This window comes from Podarcis filfolensis (genome assembly GCF_964270895.1).
Source record: "Podarcis filfolensis genome assembly, chromosome: 6".
In the NCBI taxonomy this organism is placed as follows: domain Eukaryota; kingdom Metazoa; phylum Chordata; class Lepidosauria; order Squamata; family Lacertidae; genus Podarcis; species Podarcis filfolensis.
The window spans coordinates 27832355-27845482 of NC_139609.1; the positions used below are offsets into that span (position 1 = coordinate 27832355).

General features: G+C 42.2%; 1 protein-coding gene across 3 annotated transcripts in view; it reads left to right on the plus strand.

Annotated features, from left to right (window-relative positions):
- Nucleotides 1-13128, plus strand: part of TGFBR3 (transforming growth factor beta receptor 3) — a 141371-nt gene that overhangs the window by 88314 nt on the left and 39929 nt on the right. For all 3 annotated transcript variants that reach the window (XR_014549636.1, XM_083620624.1, XM_083620625.1), the window contains exon 5: nucleotides 11141-11324. Coding sequence is in view for 2 of the 3 variants with exons in the window: in XM_083620624.1 (XP_083476750.1) it covers nucleotides 11141-11324 (184 nt within the window). In the remaining variant the exon portion in view is untranslated. The remainder of the gene's footprint in view (nucleotides 1-11140; nucleotides 11325-13128) is intronic.

The window sequence follows — 13128 nt, forward strand, 5'->3', positions numbered from 1 at the left end:
AAGTAATCCCACTGGCTTTAAAGGGTTTGCTCATGGTGCGCTTGGTGATCCAAAGCACACACGCGCTGTGGCAAAGAATGAATGGTTACTCTGCTTAAGGCTAGCAATTAAAAGTCCTGTATCCATTTCTAGAAATATAAAGTGAAGCTGTGTCATTATTTCTGGCGAAGCCCGGTTTGCTTCCTTCTCCCAAGAATATGTTTCAGAAATGTTGGGCCCTTGCCATCAAACCACAGACCGCTCTTTGGTGTGCACTGGATTTTGGATGGCTGTCAAAACTCACTGAAAAACAAGTGCTATTTCTTTTCCTGTGCCTAGTATTTAACGGGAAATCAGGAGGCTACATTTCCAATCACTTGTTAAATCAACCCAGATGTGAACGGAGCACTAGGCTAAGAGGAGAAGAGGGTAGAAGAGGGTAGGAAATGTAGAGCTAGTGATAAAACGTGAATAAATAGTGACCTTCATATGATTTCAAGTCAAAGAAGAGGACAGGGGGCAAGTTTATGTGTGAATAATTTTATGGGATTTTTAAAAAGTTCCTTTTGTGTCCAAACCAGAGAGTAATTGCATTTTATTTATTTATTTGCTTAATTGATTTGTCAGTTCATTTCTTCCCACTACCTTATGCTGCTTTAGAGTATGTGGAATTAGCTGTTTAAATTCCTGTTTAAAGTAAAAATAATTCCTATTTAAAGTGAAATTAAAAGCCACTTTCTTAGGCCACTAAGCATGGTCATATCCAGTGTTTGTTCTACTCAGAATAGACCCATTGAAATTAATGGGCATCACTAATTTCCATGGGTCTACTCTGGGTGAAAGTTAAGTCGGCTACAACCCAATATTTTGAATATCTCCTACTAAACTAAGGATGCCAGAATGGAAGGTGTTGTTTATATAAGTGCTTCCAATTGGGATTTTATTCTGCACTTGGATTCATTAAACCTGCCTAGAATAGTGGAATAGAACTCATGGTTGAGAAATTATGGACTTGTAATTATGTTAGGTTCCAGTTACAAGTAACATATGATGCACCAGCTTTTATTATCTGCTTTTAAAAAAACAAATAAACAAAAATAAGCAATTGTTGCTGACTGATGCACTGACATTATCATTGCCCCAAGCGTTTTTACTACATACTGCATGTTCAGGATATTGACAGTCATGTTAGAAATATGAATGTGTCTAGATCAGCGTGCCTCTTACAGTGCTTTGACTATAAAGCACTTCCACACACATCTACGCCTTTTGATATATGGTAGATCTCTCTTTACATGCAGCACGACAAATGAGACAGCCAGATTACCAAGGAGTTGCCTGCACGTCACAGTAAGCTACCAATTGCTAAATCACCATCTATATCTACATCGAAGCCACCTCAGTGCCAGAAGGAAGATGTTCTCTCCCAGGAGTGGAGAACATCTGGACAACGTATGTTGCTGGACTACAGTTCCCATCATCCCTGACAGTTGGCCAGACTGTCTGGGGCTAATGGGAGCTGAGGGTCTAGTAACAACCAGAAGGACATAGGTTCTGATCTATCTCTCCTTATCTATGTTTACTGGGACCTCCAGTCCCGTCAGACATTGCCTTAGTGCAGGGCCTGCCCACCTTTCTGGGGTCAGTGAACGTATTTGGAATTTTGAGAAAGTGCTATGGACTTCCGTCACAAAATGACCACTAGGCTTGCTGACAGAGAGAAGCTCTTTGCCCGTCTCTGTTTGTTACAGCAGGGAGGGAAGAAGGGGTGCACAGCCCTAGCATCCACTGAAATGTGGGCAGGGTTAAGGGATGTTTTCGACGTCTGAAAGGCTGAGCGAGTACAGTCAGAATCTGAGCATTGTTCATGCATTGTGGAGTTTTGAGGGGATATTTCTTTTGACTTTTTGCCGGTGCTATAAGAGCTACTGGCAGACACATTGGCACCCATGGACACCACATTGTCAACCCCTGCCTTAGTGCAACCACCTGCAGGTTTGGGTCATATGACGCAGTACTTCTTGGGAGCTGGAACAAATCAGATATTCATGAATGTTCACACTGGACTTGTTCACTTAACATTTCTGTAACTTATATAGAAAATCAACAGATTTGCTGCTATTCTGTCAACACAAACAATTGCTCCACTTTGGTTATTTCACCCCTTCTTTGCTGGCAGGAAGCACTAGGCTGGTCTCTTAGTTTAATTAGATGTAATAATGAAGTAGAGATGGGAGGATGAGCAGAGATAACATAAATGGAGGTGGCGGGGGTGGGGGGTGGTAATTGGATTACAGAAAGGGCCATCTTGAATATTATAATTTTTGCCCCTCTCAAATGCAGTGCTTGGGACACAGCCTAATGAGGTGCTCACTTTGTCCCTGATAAGGGGATCTGTACCTTCTTGAGCAGGCTTTTGCTCATCAGATAACTCAAGCAGAAAATGGCCTTGGCAGTCATGCAAGAGCAAATCTTCTGTTCATCTGCATACTTTTAAAACCAGATTATGGCAAGGAACATAAACAGCCATAGAGTCAAGGGCGTAGATTATTCTGTCTCTTTCTGGGGAAATTAAAGAAAAGTCAGCAACGAACCCCAGTCTGGTATGAATTTATGATATCTAACTGCTGGGGGAAAACATGTGCTGGTTTGAAATAAATTTTGTTTCCACAAACATTTAACTTAGCCATTTTTTGTCTTTTCAGGGATCTACAATGAGTTTCTGGTTAGTGGAGGGAGAAAGTGGTAGATCATGGAATTCTATTAGTTTTAATTCCTAACAGTCATTTCGATATTGTTTCCCTTTATTTCTGTAGCTTTCTATTCAGACTGGTTATGTCTGTTAAGCAACCCACCACCCATTCCAGCACCCATTTGTCATGTGCATCTCAGGATGTTTCTTCACATATTTGAGAAATTTTCTTTTCTTTCACTCTTACTTGTCTAAGAACTGTTTTGGTGACCCCATGAGATTGTCACTCTCACCTTTATCAGTGCCATGGAAAGATCATGGAGATGGGGTGGTCAGATCCTGTGGAAGAATGGGAGAAGCTTGGGGAATGGGAGCTTGATGACACAGGTGAGGGTCCTAGTGGGATGAGGGGAGTGAAATTGGGACCCCAATAGGTGCTTGAGTCAGGCAAGAAGCCTGGTGGTTTAGGGCATGCAAAGTTGGGCCTTGGAGATGGCGCACCCTCTGACACATATCTCTTCCCGTGGCACCTTCCTCCTGCCAGTGAGGAGACTCCTCCTTTGTAGCAGGTGACTTGAAGCAAATCAGATACTGAGCCGCTGATGAAACTGCCTCCGTCTCCCAGGACACCTCAAAGACCCAACACACTTGAAGGAGTGCCGAGTTCCTTGCCCCCTTTTGAGACTCCGGCCACTTGTTGCACTAAGAGCTATGGCCACCCTGCTCTTCAAAAGAGAGGTGCGGGGATCATGTCACTTGCTGGATCAGTGTCTTAGCTTGAGTTTAGCCATGCACCAATACCTCTTTACACATGTTCCTTTGTGCAACCTGAACTTTTCCTGTGCACTGATTTGATTTGTGCGTTAAAACCTTTGACAGAAACTGAATCCGTAGTTCAAGTTCTTTGCCTACCAGTGAGGGCCAGGACACTTGGAACTGCCACAGAATGACTTAAAAAAAACTTATTGATCTGTTTCCATGTTAGAATCTCGCTTATAGTAGCAGTCCTCCCTTTATTCTTTTCTTTACACCCCAACAGATGCTTCTTCCTGGGGAGTCATACACATTAGTTGTTGAGGTAATCAGACCTGGATAAGCCTTTCTCACTTAATTCATGTGGAATTCCAACTTACCGCATCTACATTCATGTTGCGTGAGAGGTGGCAAAAGTTTTAACAACCCCAAATTGCAACACTTAGAATAAAAATCTAGCTTGCTTGGCCTTTCAGATACAGCAAAGTCCAGTCGATGTGCCTCAGTTATTGGAAACTGGCCAATCCAAGGAGATGTCACAATTCCTTGTGGGTAAGGAGAAGTTACCTACAGAATTGTTGGAAATCAAACCTGGTTTCAGCAGCGATCATGTCTTAGGGGAGGGAAAATGCATTTTAGAAACCTCATTGCCACAGTTAGCTGAAAAGCTCAGGCCGCTTCAGAGGAATGGGGAATAAAATATAAGAATAATTCCAGTGCTGTATACAATTAGGAGCGAAGCATAGCATAGTTTGAAAGACAAAACCTTTCACCCTGTGTACGTTTTTAAAGTGTGTCTCTCTGCTGTAACACAAGTGGAGCTGAAGCTGCACACAGCAACAGAGAGGGATGACAAAGGCTTGTCAAATGTTGGAAGCACCAAGAAGAGCAGGAAGTCCCCAGTCAGCAGAGGTGTTAAGCGCATCAGCTGAATTGAGGGAGACATCTAGCAGCAGGAAGAATACATATTGTCCCCAAAATTGTGCATATGAAGCCCATCAATTCTGGTCGGGTTGTGAGACTCTTAAAATCATTTTAGTGACTTTATTTCTTTGTAACTCTTCCATTTTGGGGTAACCACTTAGCAATGTTCTGTTTGCATTGATAATAGGTCATGTTTTGAGAGCACAGCATCTCATATGCATTAGGCATATGTTAACAAAAGGAATAAGAAGCACAGACATACTCATCATCTCATATTACTAGCTAAAGAGGTACCCATGGAGCGAAGAAAAGAGTTTGTGTAGAAGGACTGCTGTTAATGTGTAGTTTTTATCATGTTAGTCATGTTCAACGGAATCCATTTTTTCCCAGTGGATTAATATTTTCAAAGACCATCCAAAGGTTTCTGATTCATAGATTTTTGTGTCAGCAAAGACCAGCCAAAGTTCTCCGATTTAGAGAATTTCTCGTCTGCAAAGGGTCAGCTGCCTCATTTGGGAAGGAGAACACTTTTGGCCAAAAGATCATTCTGAGAAGATCAAATGAGTCAATAGGAAAAAGAATAGGGAGGAAAAGCAGAATAGGGAGGTTCTTACATAAGCTGCTTCCTGTGTAAAAACTGCCCTTATCTGGAGCTCAGTGTGATCACTGGTGTGTGGTTACATTTGGTAGGTGCATCATGTGCTCATTTAGAAAAGTGAAGATGGTGCCTCTATGGAGTTGGTTACAGTGATTGACAGAGACATTTTCATAACTACAGGCCTTGGCAGAGGGGTTGTTAGCCAGCAACCTGACTTGGCTAGGAGGTTCGTTAACCTGTGACCCCAAAATTCAGTATATTCCCCCGCAACTGATGCCAAAGTTTTGTGCTGCCAACTGAACAAGGTTGGGTTTTGGGGTGTCCTTATAGCCCCCAGTTTGAGTGTCAGTTACTCAGTTTCAGGGGTGGGGGTGGCACAAAACACAGGGTTCACAGCACAACACAGCACTAAACTAGCACAAAACTTTGGTTTCAGTTTGGGAGGGGATCCTGAATTTTGGGGTCACAGGTTAATGAAGCCTTGGATAGGTAGTCTGCAGGTGAACACAGGATCTTGCTGAATTGCAGAATGTTGGGCTCCAGCTGGGAAGTGAAGTATGTTAAAATTAAGAGCCCCAGCACACCATAGAAGGGTTCTCTCTACTCTATTGTTGTATAAGCTCCCTCATACCTGTTTACTTGGCAGATAGGGGATCAAAGCAGTTTGGGTAGGTGGGAAACATAATTCCAGACACAAAACATCCCACTGACTGCACATCCCACTGCCTGCACTAGACCTGGATTTGAAAGTTCATTGAGATTGTGCTTCCATGCTGCGGAGTTCACAGGTCTCTCTGTCTCCTGCATCCCTCAAAAAGGAAGTTTCATCCTCCCTCTGTTGCTGCAGATTTCCAAGTTTGCACCCAGTGCAAAGTTCTCTATCTCTTTGCCAGCACACGGTTTTACAACGGCATACTCTTGGGGTGATAGCCTAACGTTGAGATTCACAAAATAATTCCCTGGGTCGTTTGTTTGTTTGTTCGAGCAGGTATTCAGAAATGCTCCTCTGCCGTCACGTGATATCCTCCTCGCCTCTGTCAAAAGGTGCTCAGGAGCTTAGCCAATCCTTAAGCACCTTCCTGTTATTTCAGGCAAGTCCAGTTGTTGGCTTTGGAATGCTACCTTCACAATTCATGTGTACCTTCACGTCCTGGATACTTTGAGAGCAGCCTCACTCTCCTGAAACAGATCCGTTCTATAGAGGAAGCAGTTAACGTTTGACGAAAAGTGGTGAAACAAAAGTGACGGCTGCCTTTTCTTTCCCTCTCTGGAAGAGCTTCTTGAACGCAGTCCAAAGAAAATAACGTGCTTGGCTCATTGAATGTAGCCTTAAGCCCTCATAGTAAAACTTTGAGACCTGGCAGGCACAGCAGAGTCCTCCTTTGCTCTTGCTTCCTCTGCTTGATTTCAGACTGCAACACTTCGTGCAATTTTTTTTTTAAAGCAAGCCATATGAAGCTTTAATTAATTAGCATCAGTTAACCTGTAATTCCAGGTTGGAAGCAGCAGCACTGAGCCACGCTGACTGTGCATGCAGGAGTTTTCTCTCTCTTCTCCTTAGTCTTAAAGGGCAGGTGGCCCTTTAAATAGGGTGAAATGAGAGGATCATGTGCTCCGTCAGTGTGTTGCAGTGCTGTACTTACAGGCCAAAAACCAATAGTTCCTTCTGCCAATCTTATTTTTAAATAGACAGGGCAGGTGCTTGGGCTGCCATGTCAATGATGGGCAGCCAAGGGTGAGAAGCAGTGCAGGTAAATGAAGCAAGAGATGAGTAATCACCCCACAGAATTATTATTTCCAAGGGAGACTTAATCCTCCAAATGGTAGGCAGCAACTAGAGCTCAACTAGAGCTTGCTCCCTTAGCTCGGAAATAACTTTGCCAAAATGCACCCTCGGATTTCAAGCACTAAAGAATACAGTACTCGAGAGAACACACCAAACTGATTGCGGCATCTGATTTTTAAAAGGCAGCTCTTCTAGGCAGCAGCAAAACAAATATTTCAGTTTTGCTTTCCAGATGGACCGCATGGTTCCTTCTGTATGCTCTCTGTGAAGAGGTGTAGGCTCAGGTAACATAATACAACGCAAATGTTAGATGGCAGTTTGTTAAAACCTTGTTTGCTCTCATAGATTGCCCTATACAGGATCAAGCTGTTATTATTAATGTGTGGTTTATGCAGCCAGCATAACTCCCTCAGAGCCTCAGGCTATAGCCGCATGTAGCCTGGATCTCTTGATGCCTTAAGGCTACTACTTGATTTGTTTGCTTTCTGTCTGATGCTGTAACAGAATTTGGACATACTCAATTGTTGGGAGCTGCCAGGTCTAAACTAGAAAGCCGTGGGCCTGTTCATAGCTACTGTGCGTGGTTAGCTGTCAGGGCTTCAGCTTTGAGCAAATCCCCTAGACGGTAAAGGGCTGAGGTTCTGGACGGACTCTGTGTACTCAGGCTAGACGTAGACTCTTCTCAAGAGGACGGACTATAAAAGACTTCTTTATGGTGGAATTTTGGCTGATCAGCCACCATCTCTCTGGCAGGTTCCGACTTGACTGTTGTCTATGGATCAATTTAAACAACAGTCCCCTTCTCCAAATACACATTCTCCTAAACTTTGTGTTTGGGGTATTTCCGGTGCCAAAATGTGTGGTAGGGAAAACCATGCATGCTTCCCACCCCCCTCCTGTTATAGGAAAGGCTTCCTACATGATAAAAGTCCTGGAATATGTGGAATTGAAACAAAAGCTAAAATAATTATAAAAAGAAAGAAGTGTCACCACCATGTTTCAGTGGGGAGCCCCTTGAAGCTGCAAATGAGGCAGGTTGACTCATGTTGCATACCTGGCAGTTCTCAATGTTGGGATGTAGACCTGCACGTACCTGTTCCTGCCATGTGGTCTTCAGGCATACTTATGATTTCTCCTCACCACCACTCCCCAGTACTGCAGTTCCTTCACAGACCCCCATACCTGATGGCAACTACAGAAAATGAATGGTTCACCAAGGCTTCCATTCCAGAGATCTCTCCGTAAGTGGAGAAATGTTCACGCCACACGTTGTCGGGGCTTAAGAAAGACATGTTGAGACTACCGGGTGATGCACTGCCAGAAGATGGTTTAATGAAATGTAAAACAGTGACATTTGGAGCCCTTGCATTATAGAAGACAGGGTATACTTATGTAGCTTCCCTTGTTAAAATGATGCATGAAGCGTTACGTCGTATAGATTATTATTTTTTTTATGACATGTTTTATGGTGGTCGCATGACCAGCGGCAACAAATGAAAGGAATCATCGAGAGTTGAAACAGAGGTTAGTTTAAAGTTTTCGGAACTATTCTGGCAGGAGGCGAAGGGTTCTTAAGCTGCTTTCTGTGATTTGTCTGGGTGAAATGAACTCTTGGGATAAGAGGCATCTCTTCACAAGACAAGCTGTACAATAGGGCCCCAGTGAAGACGACCCATAATAATAGAATGCTGGAATATTTTTTTAAAAAAATAAGTTCACCAGTGAAAGCTCTAAGCAGGATTGGTCATATTTGGTCATTCTGTGCCTAGTATAGAATTGGGAGTATTTCACACTTGACATTTTTCTTATGCTCAGGGTCAAGCTATACTTTACAAATGCGTGTAATGTGCAACATCATTTCTCGTTGTGCGTGTTTAATTACAGATGAGTTATGAGCCCAATTTGTCATCAGGATTGCAGCACACAGAGAGCACAGATTTATCCCTTTCTTCCCCAGCTATGAACACCACCCACAAGCATGGCTACAAAGCTTTTTAAAACAAAACAAAAAACCCCTTCCTTTGCTTCAGTTTATGGGCATTTGTCAATAATAGTCATAAGGCCAGACAAAACAGCAGAATAAAAATATGCATTAAATAGGTTGGGTAAAAGTTATTAATTGTTAACCAAACAAACATGGATCGTAAAAATGCATATTCTGGGACATCATTTGTGAATGATAGATATCCATTTTTAATGGCTGATGGTGTTAATTAAAAATTTTAATTGAAATATCTCTTTAAACAAAACCTGGCTTTTAATTGTGTGGAACTATTTTGTGCTGCAGCAACATCCAACTTTTTTACACTTAAAAGGTACCCTGCAGTTTTGTGTAAACAATGCTTTGCTGAAATGTATCTATTGTTTAAGAATACATCTGTGTTTTTCCAGATGAAGTCAGCCAAGTGTTTTCAAATCTGTTTGCAACATGTTGTTATTTGGAGCAATACACAGTTGACATAGTTGTCCAGGAGATATTTGCAACTGCCGTGGCAAGTCAGTTGGTCAGGGTGCTTAAGAAAATGTGTCTTCTGAAACAATTGCATCCCTCTGTCTTCCTTTGTCACTTCTGTGCTCTGCTCGAACATAACAGGTCCTACTTTCCCACTGAAATAAGTTTCCTATGATGCAATCCTTCACTCTGTGAGACTTGACAACATGAAAGACAACTTATCTATTTTCCTATATTTTCTTCCTCCAAGATAGGATGTAGCTGGATTGAATAGCTCATAAACTGCTGAAAATGCAGGAAATGAGCTCCCAGTATAGCTTTTAAAATAGATAACCCATGTGCCCTGTGTATAACCTCCTTTGAATCCCATATCTGTGTTTAGCTTTTGAAATAAGTGATCCGCAGAAGTGATAGTCAAGTTTTAGAGGACTGCTCTGGTGCCCACTACCTCCCAGTACTTTTTCAACCCTTTCTATTCTGATCCAGCTGTTTGCTTAATCCACTATGAACTAAAAGTTTATACCATTCAAGGATCACCTGGCCGACAGAGATGTGAAGGAAGTGACACGCTAGGTAGGAAGCAGTGAAGCCCTCTTGTGTTGTCAGCAAAGCAACATATAGCCTAATAGGGTCTTTCTGGCATATCTATGCCATCAATAAAATTCTCTGCGAGTGGACATCAAAATGTGATTCAATATAAGCCGTTGTGAGTGGCACACACAGAGGCAAAAAAACCCTCCTAGCTTCACATATATGCTAATGAAGTCTGTGCTGATGGTGACTGACCGGGAAAGGGATTTTGGATTCAAGGTGAATAGGTCAATGAAAATGTCAACCCAGCTGTGAAAAAAGTGAATTCCATCTTAGGAATCTTTAGGAAAGGGACTGGACATTGCTGATATCATAATGCTGTTATACAAAACTATGGTGTACAAAACTATGGTGTACTGTCATGTTCTGGTCTGGTGCCGTATCCCATGGAGAAGGCCGGTGAGGTTAGAAATTGCAGGACCACAAATAGTAAACAACTTGCTCCAACAAAGGTTGAGGGCCGCCCGAGCCACTTTAAGCTCTTGCTCTCAGACTACCTCTCTTAGGCATTTCTGCTAACCTTAGATTCCTAAAGGGCCAACCCTCTGTCCTGAAGACTGGTGCTCCTCCATTGTATACCTTCCCAGCTGGTGTGCTGCCAGACAGTGAGGTCCTATGCAAGGTTCCTTAGTCCAAAGGGAAGAGTCCAGATTCTGGCCTTAAAGATATGGGAGGCTTAGTGGTCTCTTGATCTCCAGCAGCAAGCTCTGGAGTCCTGTACCTGGTCTAGTTCCTTAGCAGGAGACTCTTCAGCCTCAGAGCCTTGATTGTTTCTGATGGGGAGCTAGATCTGTAGCTGATACTTTTCAAATTCCATCCTCTTCTTTTGCATGTAGTTTTCATTACATAAGATACTGCTCAGTTTCACAGTACCTTAAAGGCTTTCTGAAGTGGGATCTCCTGTGTCCCTTGAAGTAATGAGTGAAAATATCTTCTCTGGACCTTATTTGTTGAGTAGTATATGTGTGTTTTTGTTTTGTTCGTTGGTTTAAGCATATGGTGGAGGAAAAATCTCTAAAGTTTTGGTTTACATGTCTCAAACCCTTATACAACTTTGTTTTGGTCAAAGTAGCAGTGATAGTTTTTCTTATTTTCAATGGAGCCTCATCAATACAACACTTTTGTTCTTCATCACTGTCAACAAGACAAGGAGAATTCAATCTCATGTTCTTTGTTGTTATGTTCCGTTGAATGTGAAAGCGCATTGTACAAATGGTTCACGGTATAGCCAGTTTAGCAGATGTTATGGAAAGAACCCCTGTGAGAAATGGGTTTTGGTGTGACAAGTTTAAATGACTTTTTGTGGGGGTGAGAGTTTTGCATCATGTGGATGTCGCATTAAAAAGGTGTTTCTATTCTCCTCAGATATCAGCAGGTTCCATTGTGCAGTTTGAGAAAGAAAATTTCTCCTTGTCGGCTAAAATAGAGGAAAAACCTCTCCCTCAAGGAAATAAGCATCTGCTACAGTGGGCCCAAAAGGAATATGGGGCAGTAACATCTTTCACTGAACTCAAAATATCCAGGAATGTTTACATCAAAGTGGGTGAAGGTAAGTGTCTCCAAACTAGTAAGATTGTACATGGGGAATTGAATTGCAATCATGTCCGTTTTTGAGAAAGCATTCCCCCATACACAATCCTTCTTCATGTCACAGTGGCTGCAGACTCATTATTTGGATATTAGGACTGATCCTAGCTTCTTCCTTCCAGTTTGCATTTTGTGACCACCAAGGCAGATTTCACCTTGAGCAATTCATACTAAAGGTATTATTAGTGTGATGTCAGTCTTCAGTTAGCTACCATATTGCATTGTTGCCTGCACTTTTCTGCCTGTTCAGGTCAGCTGGTCTTTCCCTTTTATTTGTCTACTCTCACATTTATTCTGTAGCTTTTTCTGATTTGCCATTGCTCCTTCTGTCTTCCTACCAAAGCTCTGTTGCACAGAAGGATTTCACAAAGCATTAATTAGTTAACAATAGTTTGAAATCCACTACAATTAACTTATTGTTCCAGTTTCAGAGCTGAAACTTTATCTCCTTTCAACATTTGGTAGCTCCTGGACAGTAATCCCTTTGGTTCTCCGTTATCCTAGACTTAAACCTTTTCAAAAAAGAGTTCCAGCTGGGAAGAAATCTTACCGCTGATGTATAGCCCTTGGCAATAATAATTTATTGAAGAAAGCTGATACATGATGAATGGTTCTGATATATTCATAAAGAGTGTCCTCACATTGTCAAGCCAAAAGCACTCAAGATTGCTCCAACTTTGGATCGTGTTGGCTGGGAATCTGATAGTAACACCTAATTTGTATAGAATGAAGCAAAACACTCTCATCCCTATTAAGACAGAGGTGTGACCCAAAGAAACTAGTAGGGTTCAGTATACAGGTCTTGGTTGCAGGGAAGCAAGTTGGCAGCATACATAGAAGACAGAAGTATCTATTACTGTATTTACATTACAAAATTCTAGTGCATTCTCTGGCAATTGTTCCTCCTACTGTCTTCCTATCCAAATCAGATACCATGCTATTTACCATTCCTTACATACTATAGGAACTTCAATTCAGTGCAATAAAGAAAGCCATTTAGCTCAGGCTTGTCTACGCTGATTGTCAGTAGCTCTCCAGTGTTTCCCAGCCCTACCTGGAGGTACCAGGGATTGGACTTGGGACATTTTAGATATAAAACATGTGCTTTACCTAGGGTTGCCATATTTCAAAAAGTGGAAATCCAGTCACAAAAGTTGTTGAGATTTTCCCGGACATTTCGGTGATTTACGCCCGGACACCGTTTCTGATGGCCGAATCCCAGCTATGTCCGGGAAATTATGGACGTTTAGCAACCCTAGATTTACCACTGAGCTATGAGTCTGCCCTACAGGTTGGCTAAACGGTATGGAAGTTAGAAAATATCGGCAATATTTGGTCTCAAAGAGTTTAAATGAACAATTGAAAGAAACTGAAATGCTGTCGAAACCCTTGCTTGCTGTTGACGGAATCAGAAAAGATTGCCGAAACACGTAACACAAATGCGGGAACTATTTCTCTTTTTTTAACGGTTCACCTTAGAACCTGTGTTCCTCTTCCTGGAGAACTCGTTGGCAAGCCATTTCTCAGTTTAACAATAATGACGTTACTAGTACTGGCGAATTACATTTGCATGGCGTCTTTATGTACATTAGTTTGAGTTCAACATGGTCAACCTCGGGATCACTTTCCCTCATTTGTGTGGGAGGAGTTGGCAGAATCACGACTGCTTTTGCATCCCATCTGGCAGGGTACTTAACAGATGTTTGAGGAGTGCTCCGTCAAGCTGCGCAAATAGATTTCATTTCTCATAGCTCACATAGAAGGAT